We start from the raw sequence: 20402 nt of genomic DNA on the forward strand, positions 1-20402 counted from the left end.
GCTACTCTATTCTAAATTCTCATTCTCATGATGTTCCTGTTAGCTGACAGTTGGTGTTTGCTCTTCACACCACAGTCACACGTCAGGCGTTTTCACAGGGCACCCCTCATTAGACAGATCTCTCCCTCCTAAACTCTGAACACTCACCAAAGCAACGCTTTCAAGACATCACAACATTTACAGTCAAAATTTCACTGATTAAAGAAAAACAAAGTTGAAGGAAGTGTTTCAGACAGGAAATCTGGACTAAAAATGCCCACAGGAAAGAAAATCTCTATCTATCTCTATTCACATTCGGTTTTAGTTAAGGAGCTCAAAGCAAACTTTTACAGTTTTACAGTCAAATTCAGTATGTTCCCAGAACATTGTTGACAGGAGGCTGCTTTGATTTTGAGTAATTTAGTGATACAGATCTTGATTGATCTATAAAAACATCATATACAGTATATGACACATCATATATTATAAAGCCCTTCTAAGATGGTAAACAATAAATGTTGTATTTGTCACAGTAACAATATCAAAGTAAAAAAAAAAAAAAAATCGATGAAGCCTGAAGGAACGTTACTGCTTTAATATTGTATCTGAGTATGGAACAAATTGATGTATATTAAACCTATCTATTCTCTGCTATATTATGACGGACGAGGTAGTCATTCACTTATGTCACAAAAATCTGGATCTTCAGTTTAGGAAGAAACAGATTTGTTTGTGATAACTACATTAAACCTGGACAAGTTAGTCAAACTGAAAAGGACAGAGACCTACTGAAGTAGATGTATATGAAGAGACCAAAATACAGCAAACCAAATCCTAGACAAGTGATGAGAGAAATCATCATTATGGCAGAACACTACAGTCCTTTATATATATGCAGTCCTCCATCCATAGCGCCAAGCAGCCCAAACCTCACATATCTAATTAAATCATGAGCATTATTTAAGACTTTATTAGCAGGCCAGTGAAATTCCCAAGGCTCTGAATTCTTAAACAGGTGTAGCTGTTGTTTCCAGAAGCTTGTATTAACGGTGACTTATGAAATCTTAATCTGCAATGCTTGAAGTATTCACTAATACCATATGTACAGTGGGAGTGCCGTACACGGCTGTTTGCAACGCTGGTCTTCTGAGAGCCATGCGGACGCCTCTGTCATGGATATTAATGGTGTGAATACAGAACAAATTTCCCCTGTACAGCACTGCAGCCATTCCCTCATGTTCCCCAAAGCAGGGTACTTAGCAGAGCAAGGACGAATTTCTGCAAAGAAAGTTTTGTTTCAGATGTGTTGCTGAGGGACTGAGGCAAAAACTTGCATACTATTTCAATCACAGTTGTGCTTATAAGTTAATTAATACGTAAGCTATGTTACTGTATTAAAGCAGCATGATTTATTGTATTTAATTTAATTGTATTTTATTTTACTTTATTACTGTTGTTGTTGTCTATCCCCCCCCCCCCATCTTCCAAGTAAAATCATGTGTCTCTGAACACTCACAGATACCAGTAAAATTTGGCAAGTAAGCAAATAAATAAATGAAGTTACTCAATAGCTGGCAGAAATTTTGTTATGAACTGAAACATAATTTATTGTTTTCATTGTAATGTAATGACATGATGGATGGATGGATGGATAGATACCCTAGTGAAAAACAAATATACATAATTGTATTTATAATTTATTTATTTAATTATAAATATACTAAAAATAGAGTGACATGTCTATACTAATTGAAATTACACTCTAAATATAGTTATTTCATTCTTTCATCTAGCACGAACTTAGTGCACTACAAATTCATTTGGGAAAGGATGGAATATATATATTCATCATTTAGATGTTCTTAACTCCATATACAACATGTTTAAAAAAAAACCTGAAATATGACACACACACACACACACACACACACACACACATTTAAACCAACTGCATGAAAGCTTTGAAAGAGGATGCTCACTTCATAACCGCAATGACATGTCCATGCTCACTCAGCCCAAAAATTAGTCTCAGTAAGGGATGAATGAAGCAACTCATCTTAAGATCCTGTAGATGTATAAAGGCCATTTTAATGTATGTCTGTGGGGACTGATTGTTCGTATGCTGTCATATCATTAAGGCTGATGTATGAGATCTCATCTAAGACTATGGCATAAAAAGACAATATCACATTCTGTGTATTGATATTTGTTTGTTCCTTCACCCTTTAAAATGGTCTTAATAAGTATTGTAATAATGTGATTTTAACATTGGCCTAAATATAGGCTACAGTATGTTCAGTGAAGGGGGCTTGATAATTCAGTTTCTCCTCACCTAACTTTCACAAGCTGTGAAATTCACCAAACTCCAAACACTGCTAAACATCTGAACTCACTAGTGCACACTATTAGAAATCTTGTGACTTGGCACATTTTTTCTGAAGAAACATTTAGTCTAGAAACTTATTCAAGCTAAAGACACAAGTCTCACCATGTATTTCAAATCTGAGAACAATTAAATTATTTTAAGATTATGCTGTGTATTTATTTATTTATTTATTTAGACTTTCTTTTTGGGCAAGTCAAAGACAATGAGAGAAGCATCCAGTATGTTTCTGCTAAGTGCTGTAAGGAATTTTCAAACACAACTTTTGCCTACTGCACAAATGTAACAATGAGCAGTTTGCAAATAAAACCATTTAATTTGTTACTGAAGTAAGTTTTTATTGAATCCTCTGTTGACCTGTTATGATTAATACACTGTATCTGAGTTCTACTTGTTGAGTATAAAAATATTATAGATGAAAATAAATGTTTTGAGTTGCAAATAATAATAATTCATAATCATGCAGTATTTTTTTTTTTTTTTATAATTATAACCTTTACCTTTTTTAATAATTTAAGCACACTTCACATTTAGTGCTTTTCAGAGTTTTGCATGGTTGCAAAGCAGCTTTACATACACACAGAAAGTAGTTACAAAAGTAAAGATGTAAACAACATATAGCTAGTTAGTTTGAAATGGTGAAAGTCATTCATGTACTTTATCAGAGGGTTTATTTTTGTACAGTATATTCCTAATACACTCCAATGAACCTTTTTTTCTCCATTAATGGTTGTTTAATGTCCCGTACAGACAACGGCAACATTTCAAAATTTAAATACAAGAAGGGATTTTTAAATTGAACTGAAGTATATTTAAAACAGTTCCACTTTAGCACAAACAAGTATATTTATTACAACTTTAGTTGTACTTAAGCACTGCTTTGGCACAACTAAAATGCATTTCAATTTAACAGACTTTAAGTATACCAGTTTATAGTGTGCCACAAATACATTTAGTTATATTAAAGTACATACAAATAAATTGTGCTTAAGTATACTATTTTTTTCACTAGGGTAGAAAGATAGGTAATGTTCAAAAATCAGTAAGATTTTTGTAATGTTTTTGAAAGAAAAAAAATATCTTATGCTCACCAAGGCTGCATTTCTTGTTCAAAAATCCACTGAAAACAGTGATATTGTGAAATATCCATATACTTTCATTGTTTGATGAATATTTGTATTTATTTTTTTGCCAACATTATAAATGTTTTAAGGGTCAATTTAAAGCCCCCTTGCTGAATGAAAAGTATGAATTTCTTAAAACAAGTAAATAAATAAATCTTACTGACTACAAACTCATGAACAGGAATGTAGCTTAATATAAAATATATTCTTTGCATTAAGAATAAAAAAAAAAAAAAAAATCATGTTTTTGCGATGGTGCTATTTTCACCTGTTTGTTCCAAAGATTTTTTTTTTTCTTTTCTGGTATCTCACTGAGCCCTGCTCGCAACAATATCTAAGTTGTCTAATATTTAAGAGCAAGAGAAGGCCAGAACACAAAAAAATGTAGAAAGTGCCTCTGGTTGCTCGATCCCTCATATAAATCAACATTATTAAACAAGTTAATAGACTCCGACACAAGCCTACAGGACATGAGGTGTTTACATTAATTAATTTGATATAAGCCCATATATATCAATAAAAAAAAAAAGTTTTCTTTTGCAGAGAAATGAACTAGTGTTGAGTGAAAGCTTCTGTTATTAAGTATAGTAATCTATTATTAATGCAACTATAGCAGTGAAAGATTGTGACGCTGCTGGTGATTCATTATTTGACCAGAAAACTAACAAGATGAAAAGTGCACAACAATGCAGTTTCACATCTGGACTAGACCTGCAGAGGCAAATCCCTGCCTAGAGTTCCTGTGCAGATTAGCACCCACTTGAGACGCCTAATTGCCTGCAGCTGAAAGGACTAATTGAGACGCCACATTTCCAAACCTATTTCCCCACGAATCACAACGTTCTTATAATAAGCCAAGCGGAACTGTACGCCACTCCCGCGGCAATACGTATCAAAGCCCAGCTCACACATCACTTCCTGTTTTTAGCACAAGCCTCCAGATGTACGACACTGTCTAAACTCAAAAGAAGATCGGATATGAGCGCCTTGAGATCTGTTTGGTTTGGTTGTAATCAAAGACAGGCAAATGAGATAGAAGACACATTTAGAAGAGAGAGGTTTAGAAAAGCAGGACAGATCTTAGTATGGAAAGAGCGTTTGCATGGAAGAACCTGCCTTTGAGACATGATCTTGAATGCATCGGGCAGATAACAGTTGATGTTCTCCATTTGAAAGGGGTCAGCATCGCAGATCTTGTCGTCTGTCCGGCCGTAATTGGCACTCTCGATCATGATTACATCACTTCCTGGACAGCGTAGGTCGATGGGGTAACCCTCACAAGACAGCTCCCGCCTCACCAGACCAAATGGCATGGCTGCCCGACTAAACCCTGGAAGACAGAGAGAGACTTCAGACAAAAAAATAAAAATAAAAAATCTACACAAAATCTAGTGTCATGAGGTGTCAAGTATTAAGAGAGAAGAGTCAACTTATTTTAAAGGCTGTCAAACTGACAGCAAACAGTGTTTCAACCCAGAATCAAAAGAAGGAAATAAGGAATGGTGGCTATTTTCAGACACTTTGGGACTTTTTTTTTTTTTTTTTTTTTTGTGATATTTAAGCAAATAAAATGATTTCAGCAAACTCTCATTGCTGCACTGTGGGGGAAAAAATGGATGAATTGATCTAATGAATGAGAGATGCAACAGTGCTGCAAGTGCTAACAATCCATGTACAGTTACAAAACAAAATATCAAATATAAAGTACTGACACAAGTATTTCTCTCCATTTTACGGAAGGGTGAAAAAGGCCAGACAGCAAGAGAAATGCAGTCAGTAAAAAAAAAAAAAAAGTCTGTCAAATGTCAGCTCTCAGAGTGAAATCTGGTCCTGAGCTCAGAGCAGCATGTAAAGGGCATTTCCTTCATCATGCTGATGTCAAACACAAATAAAACACATTCAGCCAATCACCAGCCCTGACCTTAAATATATCCCTATATTTAAAAATTAATCTCACATGCAAAACACAGCATGGATGCAGCAGAAAATAAGTATGAGAAAAAAAAAAAAAGAAAAGAAAATGACTGCAATGACTGAAAACTGCATCTATCCATCTGCCCAGAACATGTATCTAAACAAACCACACCAAATCAAATTTGTGTGTCACAAAAAAAAAAATAATAATAATAATAATCAAAATAAATACATAAATAATGATAATAATAATAATAATAATCTTACAAAAATCCAACTTTAATTATTGGTACATGTCTTCTGATTTGCTTGCTCCATCTGCCTTGCTAAAAAAATACCTGATTTATTACAATGAATCATAACCTGAGAGAAAGACTGCTGTTTAATATATATTTCCTCCAGCAATGTGTATAACTTTGGTCACATTAAGTAGAAATCTATCTAAAAGCAGTCTGTACGATTGATTGATTGATTGATTGATTGATTGATTGATTGATTCATTCATTCAAGTAAGTGGAATTATAAAGTCAATATCTTGGGTCTGCATTTCTTTCATTCATGTTTTTAAATGAAGAGGAAAATAATCTGTCTGGTGAGAAGCTTCTCCTGTAATTATTCAGTCAGAACACAGTCACTGTGCATTTTATCCACTGCATTTCCCCTGAGTTTGACATGCTGAGATGTTCTCAAAGACACTGACAGCAAAATGGATTTAAATGACTTTAAAAAGTCAATTCAGTGGAAATCAAATCTTGGGTTGTTGAACCAAGATTTATCATAGGGTTTTTTTTTTTTTTTTAATCTGTAGTCATTCCTTGTGACCATTAGAAACGAAACACAGCAGCAAGTTTTGACTGATGACAGGTGTTGCCACCTCAGATATGTCATTTTATAGTGCGCCGCTCAACAACATGCAATTCAGTTTGTGACTTGGTAGAACCACCAGTTAGAGCTAAAGCTCAATAAAATGCTAACTGATAGCTCCAAATCGGCTCAAGGATTGGATGACCTGCATTCAAAATCATTGGGAAAAAACAGTAAACTAATTGCCACATTGCCTGGCCACTGTAAATTACATGATTTATCTGAAGTATTGTTTATTATTATTATTATTTAGATATTAGTATTAATTGTCATATTGCTGGTGCAATCATTTAATGATTTTTTTTTTTTAATAATAATAATAAATTAAAACAAAAATGTTATCTAAGGCACTAAGGATATTTAAAACTACATATCATTTATTTTATGTACATTATTTTACATACTGTACATATGAAACGTTTTGTTACATTGCATTGCATTTGGTTCTGCAAGGATGCATTCAACTGATCAAAAGTGACAATAAGACATTGTTACATAAATATATGTTTTTTAAAAAAGTAATGGTTTCCACAGAAATTTCAAGCAGCAGAACTTTTGGTAATAATAAGAAATGTGTTTTGAGGAAAACATTAGGACATTCAAATGATTTCCAAAGGATCACTTGACCCTAAAGAGTGGCTGCTGAAAACTAAATAACATTTTAAAATGTATTTAAATAGAAAACACTCCTATCCAATTGTACAAATTATTCACAATACTAATGTTTTACCTTTCTGATATTTTTACTATCATTTACTGGTCAAATAAATACATCCTCAAGAAACTTATTTAAAAAAACAAAAAAACAAAAAAAACATTAAAAATCTTACCAAATAATGGAACATACACATATTTTCAAAATTTACTAGTCATAGATTGGCTGCAGTTAGAACGAACAGAGCTCATGAAGCATTCAAGTAATTTTACATGAATAATGTGATTAAATGGTATCATGATTTTTTTTTTTTTTTTGCTAAGGTATTTTGCTTTAATATTGAAATTCACTGTCCCTTTCCCGGCCTATATTCCACTGCACTTTAATGCAACTCAATTGTGAGGTCACAGCAGTGTTTGAGCAGATCAATCTGGCTGCGGCGGTGTCCTGCATTATCTCACTTGGCCCTTTTCCCTTCTGACTCCAGCTACACAGGAATAGCACAGCCAAACCCGTCCTCTTTTCACCTCATCCGATCGGCTCTGCTAAAACTCTCCATTTTCCAGAGCTGCGGTTCCGCCACATGGCAGCAGATTTGATCCTCTCAACCACGCTCCATTCTTTCATTTTACCAGAACACCAGGAAAACCAGAGTATGTTGAGGGCGTGGAGGGGACGATAATGAGAAACTTCGACGTGTTTCTGCGGCCTGGCATGTCAAGTTTACAACACACGATACTTCTTAATTACATTAAAACGTATTCCCGTTGCCAGAACCCCGAAACGCCCACCAGCACAGTTCATGCATCATGTAGTCTGCTGGAGCCTGCTTCATAAACAGCTTTTCAAAAGCAGGACAATTGATTAGGCCTGGAGTCACTGCTGACTCACGCTGTTATGGACGGATATTTCAGGACACGGTCAAATCTATACAGCAGAGAGAATAAAAGGGCCAGACTTCCAAATCTAATTAAGGGGAAAAGACATAATTCTGTACAGAGGGATTTTTTCACTACACTGTAAAAATGTTTCAAAGCAGACTGAAGTAGTTTAAGTAGGCTGGAACATTAACATTATATCAATTAATGAAATATATATTACAGCGAATTTCTCGCAACCACAGCTGCCATTTTTTTATTTTTTTAACAGGATTTTAACATTTAAAAAGTGCTTGTTAACAAAACGCCTTCAAAAGCTTTTTTTTCTCTCTCTCTCTCGTCTCTCATTGCTGCAGTCTGACTGGTAAAGGAGCTTCTTACTGCAGCTTTGAAGTTTAAAATCATTATGTTTTATTGTGTGGTGACTTTGATTAACTTATGAACAGTGTTAATGATTTTTCGTCTGGCAAATATAGGACACATTACTCCTGACGTGCAAAGACAAGTGCCCTCAACAAGCAGTCTCTTAAACTTTGGGTTTTGGATGGGCAAGCACCTCTCATATTTCCTTTAGAAGATGTAAAAACCCAGTTTTCTTAAAGATAATTTATATTAAGGCCCATGACCGAAAAAGTCCTCCAATTTTAATCTTAGAAAATAAAGAGACATTGTACTAAGGGGCGGGAAAACATAGTGACAGCACCAAAGAAACCAAATTTTGCCATTTTGCTCAGGAGAAAGGAAAGTAATTTAGATTAGTACATCCAATAGCATTTGTAAATGGATTATAATTCTTTTAAGGGGAGAAAAAAAGGGTTTTGCATATAATGCTGCATGGAGAGATTTGGAAGTCAGATTCTTGGTTCATGCTGAATTTCCTTTATTATCTCAATAAAGCCAAGGATCAACCGTCTCTTTTGTCTCAAAGTTGAGGGTCTGTGTAATTTCCGCTCTGGTTTTAGCCTGTCAGGGTCAATGAGCAGTCGTGGTCAGACAGCAGGAAGGACAAAGTCCATTTGAAAGACATTTGCACCTCAATGACATGGACTCAAAGTTTCCTCTATAGAAGCTGTAGTGATGTCCACTAACTACTTGACTTTTACATGTTCAGCCCTGTGTAACATGACCAGAGTCCACCAAACGACAGGTCAGCCATTTTATTCCCAACATTATGAGATTATGACTCTTGAAACTTCAATCAACTATTCATTCATTTACAATCTGAAGTGCTTCACCTCAAAAAAATTGCCATACAATTTTGATTCGGTATTTGATTCATCTAATAGTAGTCTGGACATGACAGAACTTTTTGGTTTTTTGGTATGTGCTATGACTTATGTCTAAGAGAATAATTCTGAGGGATCCAAGGTGTTAGTTTTGGCTTTAGAGAAACAGCCTGTGGATTGCCTCTTGTGCTTTTCCTGCGGCGATGTGCAAACTGGCTGTTGAGCTGGTTTTCATGTATAGTTTATGCTCAGTCTGGTACCTTTCTTTCACATCTGTATTATGCTGTGCAGAGGTGTGCGAACTTCCTGTGCATGAACCGGTGCTTTTAAAAGTGAATGGGTCTCCTGCTCTCTCCTGATTAAATGGCGTGGGTCAGGAACGGAGGCAGTAAATAATATATTAAAGAGAATGCTCGATTTCATCACCATGGCAACCTCTCCAGCAGTGCCATAATCGCTATAATCTCCCCCTGAGGCTTATCAGTCATTCTGGTCAGTCACCACAAGGGTTGCTTTTCAATTCCTTTCAGGTAGATAGGTAGCCAACTCTGAACTCCAGCGAACATGCCCCACGTCAAAACACAATAGAGTCCTTTCAGAGCCCTACCTTATCAGTTGCACTGCTGTACATGACTCCACAGATCTGCTCGGTGCAACTGGTGGGAGAGCCTTTTAATCAGGGCTCAAATATGCCTCCCATTTAACCTTGTCGAGCTCTGTTACTATGTAAATGTTTTTATACATACAAGGTACTTTTGTACCGCAGAGATTCGTTGCGGAAAACTGATACATATGTTTTTAATTACACAAGATTATGTACGATGTCGGTGCAAAGAGGTTTTGATAGTGCATCTTATTACAATGCATTAAAAGTGTTTGAAGTGTAATTCCTTTATCAATTATTTTCTAGAGTGCTTCTTAACTAGTAATTCATCTATCTGCAATAATAACATTAACAGTTAGGATATCAAAAAAAAGTTTAGGGACTTTCAAAATGGAGAACATTTCTGTATTGTTTTGTACAATAAACATTTCTAGTAATGTAACATAACATATTGGATCCCCACTTTGTATTAAACACAGAATCCCAATATGAAATCTAAATCCAGAAGCAAAACCAGTATATAATCATTGCTGGTAACACTTTATTTTGTTGAATATAAGTAGCTTTGCAATTACATGTCAACTACCAGAGGTATGGGCAACACCTAGGGTTGCAAAAAGGGGGGAAATTACCAGTAAATTTCAGGAAACATTCCAGAAATTTGGAAACTTTCCAGGATTTTTTTTTTTTGGAAAGTTTCTGGAAATTTTTCCACCCCTTTGCAACCTTAGCAACACCTATCTTTTTTCGGAAAGATTTGATACTTTTCAGTATTTATTATTTGATATGATACCAATACTTTTTGTTACAATTTTATCAATATCGATATTTATTATTTCTTAAATAGTATGTGATTTTTCAAAATAATATTAATTTATACAAACCCGATTCCAAAAAAAGTTGGGACACTGTACAAATTGTGAGTAAAAAAGGAATGGAATAATTTACAAATCTCATAAACTTATATTTTATTCACAAAAGAATATAGCAATATCAGGAAGGAGCTTCTCAGAGAAAAATTGCAAAGAGTTTGAAGTTATCATCTTCTACAGTGCATAATATCATCCAAAGATTCAGAGAATCTGGAACAATCTCTGTGCGTAAGGGTCAAGGCTGGAAAACCATACTGGATGCCCGTGATCTTCGGGCCCTTAGACGGCACTGCATCACATACAGGAATGCTACTGTAATGGAAATCACAACATGGGCTCAGGAATACTTCCAGAAAACATTGTCGGTGAACACAATCCACCGTGCCATTCACCGCTGCTGGATAAAACTCTATAGGTCAAAAAAGGAGCCATATTTAAACACCAATCCAGAAGCGCAGGCGTTTTCTCTGGGCCAAGGCTCATTTAAAATGGACTGTGGCAAAGTGGAAAACTGTTCTGTGGTCAGACGAATCAAAATTTGAAGTTCTTTTTGAAAAACTGGGATGCCATGTCATCCGGACTAAAGATGACAAGGACAACCCAAGTTGTTATCAGCGCTCCGTTCAGAAGCCTGCATCTCTGATGGTATGGGGTTGCATGAGTGCGTGTGGCATGGGTAGCTTACACATCTGAAAAGGCACCATCAATGCTGAAAGGTATATCCAAGTTCTAGAACAACATACACTCCCATCCAGATGTCGTCTCTTTCAGGGTTAGACCTTGCATTTTCCAACATGACAATGCCAGACCACATACTGCATCAATTACAACATCATGACTGCGCAGAAGAAGGATCTTGAGCAACTTGTCTCCTCAGTCCCCAGACGTTTGCGGACTGTTATAAAAAGAAGAGGGGATGCCACACAGTGGTAAACATGGCCTTGTCCCAACTTTTTGGAATCGGGTTTGTGCATATATATATATATATATATATATATATATATATATATATATATATAAATATATATATATATAAAGAAAGATAATTACACATAAAGGCAAACCATGTAAAAGTGGTGCAGAAATCCACGGTTGTTGTTCATATAATTTTATTATCTATAGATTTTTTTTTAAAGCTATCAATACCAAATAAGTCACTTGTGAGTATACTTGTGAGTCACTTGTGAGGATACTGCACTATCAATTTGCCCATCTTTAACTACCAGTCATTAAAGTATTTATACACCCTAAAAAATGCTGAGTAAAAAAAAAAAAAAAAAAAGCGCTGGGTGAAATATAGAGAAACTTAGCAATTGGGTTGTTTTAATCCAGCAGTTGGTTTAAATGTTTAACTCAACCTTTTGGGTAGTTTTATTTAACTCAACTATTGCTTAAAATGAACCCAAACTAGGTTGGAAATGAACATTTATTAATATGTTCAATAAGTGAACGTATTAATAAGTTGAATAAATAATAATTAAATAATAACCTCTTTTTTTAAAGATTATTAATAAATGTTCACCTTATTGCTGATGCCTCTAGTACTTATGTGTCTGATTTTTAATTTACACTCTATTTTGAGTTATTTTGAGTAGTCATATAGTAATTTTTAAACAATAGTCAAGTTAAATAAAACTACCCAGAAGGTTTCTAAAAGGGATCATCAAAATAACTGCTATAGCACCGGTAGCACAGGAATAATCAGAAGCGTGAGAGCGACACATTCTAAAACCCATCAGCATTTCTCATGAATATTAATTACAGCACATAGCGAAGGCCTGATAGTGTTAACTGATTTGTTGAACACTGGTAAACAGATGTAAGTCAGATGCTAGTCTCAGTAAAATTACTGCTTAAATTACAGATTGTCGCATGGATTGTTTGTTCAGTCCACTGCAGATTCAACCAGGTTATAGAAGCTTCATGGTCTTACATTTGTCCAATTTTATACGCTCTGTAGCCAAGCAACATAAACCTGTTTAAAACATAATGATTATTTACAAATTGGGGGGATGGAAGTGCTTATATGCTAGCTACACACACTGCTAGTAAGCGCAGCTATTAGTCCTAGCACCCTTACCGGAAACGTCAGGATCAGCTTTCGCTATGACGGTAAGTCAGGAGTTCCTGCATCTCTGCTGCCCAATTCCCATGATCCTACTCTAATTCCGTCATCACCTTTGGGGTGACATTGACCCATTTCGTGAGCAACAGCCAGGCAAAAATGCTAATTTGACGAGGACAGTGGATGGTCTCTTCAGAGCCATAATATTTTAATCTCCCTAACGTGGCAAATCAATCGGAAAGTGACCATCTGCCAGGATATGAGTGTCACTGCAGAGGGGTAATGAACAGAGTGCGAGTGATAAAGATCACCATCATCGGCCTGCTGTAAGCTCCCTCGTACCGACCGCCGAGGAGCCAGATGACAAACAGATGAGTCATGTCACCATGTCACCTAATAAAGAAATATTACCAGACTCAAGAAAACAGCCCACGGAAGATCCCTTATGCGCTACACTTTTCGTGTATGATTACAGAATGCAGTGGTTCTGGTATTTGCAATAAGGTTGAGGTGAGATCTAAACTGCTTTCAGAATCTTCCGGGAACAGCCACCGGGGCCAGCAGCAAAGAGTTTTAATATGGTTATTCAAGCTTGACACGGCATGCTGTCCCGCCGAGAACCGAAAGGATTCCGGACCTCATCATGCTTGCCAAGCCCTGTTAATGTAGTTTGAACTGTGCTTTGTCCTGTCAGTGGCTACAGCTGTTTGTAAATGAGCTCGCAGTTTCAAAGCTGGCCATGTTATTGCACACTTGCGGTTGACAACGTTGCTTACTGGGGGGTTTAAAGGAGGAAAGGGAACCATAAAACCCTGAATCAGCTTGCAGCCACTGGAGACGCAGCTTGATACCTGCAATTTTTTGTCGCTTTCTTGCTCCCTGCTAGCCAAATACTAGAGAAATCTACAGAAAGCAGAGACGTCTCTTCCTCCCACAGAGCAGTTTCCATAATCCCGCAATATCCTTTATAAGGGCATGTTGTCTTTAGAAGTCAGGTCTCACCAGAGGGAGAACAACAGGGCAATGCAAATATCCTCAACAGGGGAGATGCTCTCAGGCTGAATGAGATTTGTGTGGGAAAAAAAACTGAAGCTCGGTAAGCTACAATAAGGATGCAACCCTCGGCGTGGGTCAGAGTAAACATCTTTGGTATTCTGTGGCCAAATCTTAGCATTATAACTTTATTGACTAGGCAAATGTCCACAGTGGAAACTTAAGCCTGGTATTAATCCAGATATCGAGCTTCAATGAGATTGCGTACATTGTTTCATAACACAGCCACTCTTACTGGCCACTTCTGTTGTCCTGATGCATCATTGGGCCATTAAAAACACAATACAAAAAAAGAACTGACAGTGTCAGTAGTTCAGCAAAAAGGCATTAAACATGTTTGTAAGCTATCGGCTCGTGGGCTCATTGGTATTCAACACCACCATTTGCCCCAATTCATCTGCATCCTTCTCTTCCATGGCAACAGCAGGCGGGCTATCAGGAGGATCTTTGATATAGGTACATGGTAAAGAAAAGAAAAGAAAAAAAAACTGTCATTTCGCTTCGGGTAGGACTATAAAACATATCCTGCTGGTTCTTACATTGTTAAGGGAAGTCTTTGTAAAACTAGCTTCAAGCTTGTCGTCATTTGCATGTGCTCCAACCTCCTTTTTTATGTAACTCTGCACTATATTACACTGAGGCCGATGTCTTTCTTTCTTTCTTTCTTTCTTTCTTTCTTATTATATATTCTACAGACAACTGTAAGCATATGATCAATGGTGTGAAGCTATCTTTGTAATTTCAATTTTATTTTTAAATCAGCATGTTTTAATGAAAATTTACAAAGACAAAAATAAAAATAATCCACCAAATGCTTATAAGTTATAGACATAGACATAGTATATAGACATATATATATTTATTTATTATTTATTATTATTTTACATAAAGCAACATGAATCCATGCTACACAGACCTTTGTACATCTGTTTTAAACTAACTTTTTAAAAGACTGTTCATAATAAATATTAAATAAATATATAATATTAAAATATTTTCTAGGCAAATTAATTCAAAGTCAAGTTAAAAGTGCACTTAGTATTTTTTTTAATTTATTTATTTATTTATTTATTTATTTATTTATTTATTTATTTATTATTATTATTATTACTACTACTACTACTACTACTACTTTAATTATACAGATCTTTATATGTAAAGAAATGAATAGCGCTGAGATTCCAGTTACTGTGTATCAGTAGCATAAAAGCTATTTTATTTTACATGAAGAGGGTCACCCAATGGCTAATGTGGGACAATATGATGAAATGATATGGCCAGTCAAATATTATTCACTTTATCTTTATAGTTTCACTTACTGAAAATATTCACAGATGACTGCGGATATCGCTTTTTGAATACTGTAAAAAATATAAATAAATAAACTTCAAATAGGCATCAAAAATATTTGACAATGCATGCTTTACGATGATAAAAAATTATAGCATTTTAATGAGTGACAGGTCCAGCTATTATGTAAGAAGCCACTATACATATTTCTGAGGTCTTTGTGTTTTTCAGTGCTGTTAAGAGGAACAAGCGGAATTAACAACCTACAGACTGACTCACACATGTAAATCAACCTTTACACTTAATTAAGCACAATGGGCCACATCAAGGTCATGAATTCTTCTTTTATAGGCGCCTATTGACGAAGCATCAACTGCACTGCCATCATCTGGCTTTCACACCCTGCTTCATATCTGAAAACCCTTGAGGGGACACTAAAAATGCAAGGACAAACTCGAATAAATAGGCCTTTATGACACTTGTGCTGTATGGTTTTAAGTTCACAAGCTATGGGTATTCATTAGCAAGATATACGGGGAGATATTTTCATCCTGGAATCTATCTGCTTCTTTTAAATCGCTCATGCTGACAGAAATTAGTACCTTTATGCCTTGTTCGAATTCTCATTTAACTAGAAAAGAAAGACCCTGTGCAAAGGGTTTGCCGACATTTACAGAGACATGTTGGAATATTCTATTTTTGGGGTAACATGCTGCTAATGGTCCATGACAATCTGATATCCTAATAAACCTATTCATCCAATCAAACAAGATTACAATCCACACTCTACTATAGTAAAGACTACTCCTCACCCAGGCCAGTATAACTGAAAGTCAAGTGGAAAACTGAGTTACCACAAACATGCTGACTTACAGATTCCTTAAATATAAAATAGAATGCAGTGAAGTTCTGAAAACCACAAACACAAAAAAATAATTAGTGGTGTTTGCTAAGTGAAGCATCACTATTAGTATTATTTATATGAAGAGTTTGGGGTTACAACAAACTTTTGAGTGGAAATCCAACTGACTTGCTTTAAAAAAGGATCTAGAATCCTATAAAGATTTGGGATAGGCTCTTTTGGTTTGGGTCGGTGACTACCTAGCAGCCAAAGGGCAGACAGCACTCTAGATTTATATCTGTATTTGAACTAATTTTTGGTTTATGTAAAGTCTCTGTCTCCCAGAAAAGTCAACCGCTTAGTAAATAAAAAGTGAACTCTGGTTAAGGCTTGAAGCACCCTGGATGGAGTTTCAATACTCTTGTCCTTGAGATTCACAAAATGTGTTTTAGAAACAAGATACCGCCTCCGGTGCAAAACAAATGTCTCCAAAAGACTTTCAAGGTTAAAATGTGTAAATAAATGAATGTGAGAAAAATAGACAAAGTATGTGCTGTATTGCTTTTTGGACCAATAATTTGTTGCTGTATGGATTTCTGGCCTATAAGATGATGCACTCAGCATACAGTCAGGTTATTTGCCCAAACAGTTTGTCACATGTCTGAAATGTAATATTTCTTCAGCTCTCTTGATACCATTGATACTTACTGCTGCAGGAAACCCATCACACTAGTACTGAGTTACTGTCACATCAGAGGAAAGTCTCATTTTAAAAGTGACGTGACATACAGCCAAGTATGGTGACCCATACTCAGAATTCGTGCTCTGCATTTAACCTATCCAAAGTGCACACACACACCGTGAACACACACCTGGAGCAGTGGGCAGCCATTTATGCTGCGGCACCCGGGGAGCAGTTGGGGGTTTGGTGCCTTGCTCAAGGGCACCTCAGTCGTGGTATTGCCGGCCCAAGACTCAAACCCACAACCTTAGGGTTAGGAGTCAAACTCTCTAACCATTAGGCCACGACTTCCCCAAAAAAACACTTCCCCAACTTATAAAACATGTGTTTTATAAGTTGGTCAAAGTGATATATTAGGAGAAAATACACTACACTCTTACTGTGTGTCACTTGAAAAATTTTATAATTATTATAATTGAATTTTGTAGGGTTTCCACCGTCATAGAAACCCTGGAAATATTGGAGATTTTAAAAACTGAAATGGTACTGAAATTAATTATTATTATCATTATTATTATTATTGACAACTGTGGGAAAGTCATGGAAATTCATTGATCAACTTGCTCTCAAAACATTTGAGACAAAGTTGATACTTTAATGAAACTCCATGAAAACCCCATAGCTATAAAATTTGAAAACATTCCTCTGGGTTGATGAATAGGATCTCCTTCAAACTCTTTAAGATCTCATGTTTGCAGTCTAAATGGCACAAGAAAACACTGTAGTCTCTGTTTTACAAAGTTCATGGGATTTGGCTTTAGTCAACATTACTTTAAATGTATGAATGTGAGGTTCTGAACTTTTGGACCGCTTTTCAGTACAATCACAGGCATCCAGACACTTCAGCACATAACAGCCACCCGCTGTAGTCCGGCTGAAAGGATGAGTGTGTTTGAAAACGTGTCTGGGGCTGTCTGAAAAATATCAGAATGTAGTCAGTCACTCAGACTGCAGAGACGAGGCACAGATGGCCCTGAATGCTTGAGGTGCTACAACGAAAAGAAAACTGACTGAACAAAAGACTGAGCGTGAGCTATATCCAATGTATTGTATATACACCAGTGTGGAATGCTGTGTAAACTGGGGAGTTTTTCCGCATTAAAATGTCATATTCAATACTTATTATTTTAGGAAAGACTGTATAAATCATGAAGACATAGACCAGATTCAAGGTGTTTCTTCTAAGACATTATTTCGAACATTGCAGTGGGATTTGAGGACCGGTTTTGGGATTTAAACGAAGCAAAACAGAACCTCATAGAATCATTTGGAATGTTGATAAAAACCCTATGTTGAAATCTACAGTCTTAAGTTGTCTCCTTCAGTGATTCAGTTGTTTGAATGTTTGGGGAACACTCAAATGTAATGAACATAACTGCACAGACACACACACACACACACACACACACACACACACACACACACACACACACACACACACACACACACAAAGATCAACGAAAGCCTGCCTTTTCCATTTTGAAAATATGATTTTAAAGTGAATTTAAAAAAAAAAATCTCTCTCAAGAAATGTGATTAAGTCTTAATAAACAGGCTAAATTAATAAATATTAAAATGAGTTCTAACTATACATTCAAAATTGTTTCATGGTTCATTTAGCAATTACTAGCCTGTGCTCAAGGTCAAGTCAATTATTTCACGATATTTATAAGAAATATAATTATTCTGAATTTTCTAAAAAAACAATCAATTTAATTTTTTTTTTTTTATAAAATTAATAGTGACAGGGCTGACAGTTTAAGGTTTTCCCACTTTCACAAAATATATTATTAATATAAATCATTGTAAAATATAAGTCACATGCACAGGTTATCAACCCTGTTACAATCACAGAAAATAATAATCACCATCCTTTTAAAAATTAACTTGACAAGAACAAGCTCTCCTTTTATTCCCTTTAATTGATTTATTTTTCTCTCTCTTATGTACTTTTTATGATTATTTTTAATTGTGGATTGAAATCACTTGAAAGTGAATTGCCATTGTGAATAAAATTTTACATAAACTCGCCTTCCTTTCCCTAAAATCAAAATAGCTGGTCAGTTATTATTTACACATGTTGATGAGGAACACAAAAGGCACTCGTTTCACACAATGTCCCAAATATCAGTGTCGACCTTCTGTAAAGGATTCAATTCCAAGGCACATAATAAAACTCAAAGACACCAGCTTTCCAACCTTTAGATTAATCTTGTTCTTGGGAATGTTTCTTTGTCTGGATGTCTACCACAAAGCATTTTTAAAACTACAACAGGATATAGTTCATTTAGTAGGACTAGTGACAACAAACCTCCCTGCGAATAACAGAATCTGCTGCACATTTTCAGCCAACAATCTTTGAGATGACATCACTGATATACTCTTCTGAAGAATGACTGCAACATCTGCTGTGACGGCCACACAAATGGGAACTGTCCTAATTTATATTGCAAGAAACCGAAGAATGCTGAGGAATGCTTCAGCCAAACATGAAAATCTTATTTACTGTACACTCATGTCAGACCAAACTATTATGACATCAGTACTGGCTAGATTACTAACAAATTGTAGTTCATTGCTGATTACAAATTACACAGCAAAAATCGTAGTTAGAACCATAATCTGGTTTACACATATATGACCCTGGACCACAAAACCAGTCATAAGTAGCACGGGTATATTTGTAGCAATAATAAAAAATACATTGTATAGGTCAAAATTATCGACTTTTGTTTTATGCGAAAAATCATTAGGATATTAAGTAAAGATCATGTTCCATGAAGATATTTTGTAAATTTCCTACCACAACTATATATATATATATATATACAAAAAATTTTATCATTAGTAATATGCATTGCTAAGAACTTGATTTGGGCAAACTTTAAAGACGATTTTCTTAATATTTAGATTTTTTTTGCACCCTCAGATTCAATATTGGCCTATCCTGACAAACCATGCATTAATGGAAAGCCTATTTATTCAGCTTTCAGATGATGTATACATCTCAATTTTAAAAAAAAAAAGAAAAGACCCTTATGACTGGTTTTGTGGTCCAGAGTCAGATATTAGGTAATGTAGTCTGACTACTTTCTTTATTAACATCATGAAATGCATAAAACATTGCATTACAACAGGCTTTCCAAAACTGTGTATAAATGGTTCACAGTGGTATAAGAATAGGGGTGAATCAATAAATTGTGAATACTTTACTACCATTGTAAATAAAATGTAATCATGTAATCCCTAAAAATGTAACTGTGATCTGATTTTGAGCATTTTAAAATGTAATATAGTCTAATTCCAAGTGGAATCTTATTACGTAACCAGATTACATGTAATCGGTTACTACCCAGTAGTATTATATATATATATATATATATATATATATATATATATATATATATATATATATATATATATATATATATATATATATGTTTTATGTTACCTCTGTATAAAAACAGCATTGTGAACATTATGCTAACCATCTTCTTTTGTGTTCAACCAAGGACAGAATGTCACACTAGTTTAGACTGACTCAAAAATGAGTAAATAGCGACATATTTTTCATTTTGAGGTGAATTGTCCATGTAATTCTTAAAACGGCTTCAGTTACAGTAAGTGAAAGCGAGACCCATTAGCTAAACAAGCTTACGTGGGAAAGTCAGCAGTCTGTGTGATCGGCATCACCACTCAACCGCCATCTTGATTTTAGTCATCTACTGTAGATCAGTGATGATGATCAGAGATTCGGGAGTAAAACAGAAGAAAGAAGATGAGTAACAGTGATGCATCTTTTCATCTTTGTTTTCAAAGATCCGAGACCGGGATGTCTCCACAACCCCATCTCTCGACTCCATCCATCAGTCTGATCGAATCTTTCAGACTCGAAACAAAATCAAGAGAAGT

The 20402-nt window shown here is 35.4% G+C and overlaps 1 protein-coding gene across 29 annotated transcripts in view; it reads right to left on the minus strand.

Moving 5' to 3' along the window:
* Nucleotides 1-20402, minus strand: part of LOC109076469 (adhesion G protein-coupled receptor L2-like) — a 107944-nt gene that overhangs the window by 59276 nt on the left and 28266 nt on the right. For all 29 annotated transcript variants that reach the window (XR_006161082.1, XR_006161081.1, XM_042765979.1 and 26 more), the window contains exon 3: nt 4603-4816. Coding sequence is in view for 27 of the 29 variants with exons in the window: in XM_042765979.1 (XP_042621913.1) it covers nt 4603-4816 (214 nt within the window). In the remaining 2 variants the exon portion in view is untranslated. The remainder of the gene's footprint in view (nt 1-4602; nt 4817-20402) is intronic.

The sequence above is a fragment of the Cyprinus carpio genome, chromosome A11, assembly GCF_018340385.1.
Source record: "Cyprinus carpio isolate SPL01 chromosome A11, ASM1834038v1, whole genome shotgun sequence".
NCBI classification, from domain to species: Eukaryota; Metazoa; Chordata; class Actinopteri; order Cypriniformes; family Cyprinidae; genus Cyprinus; species Cyprinus carpio.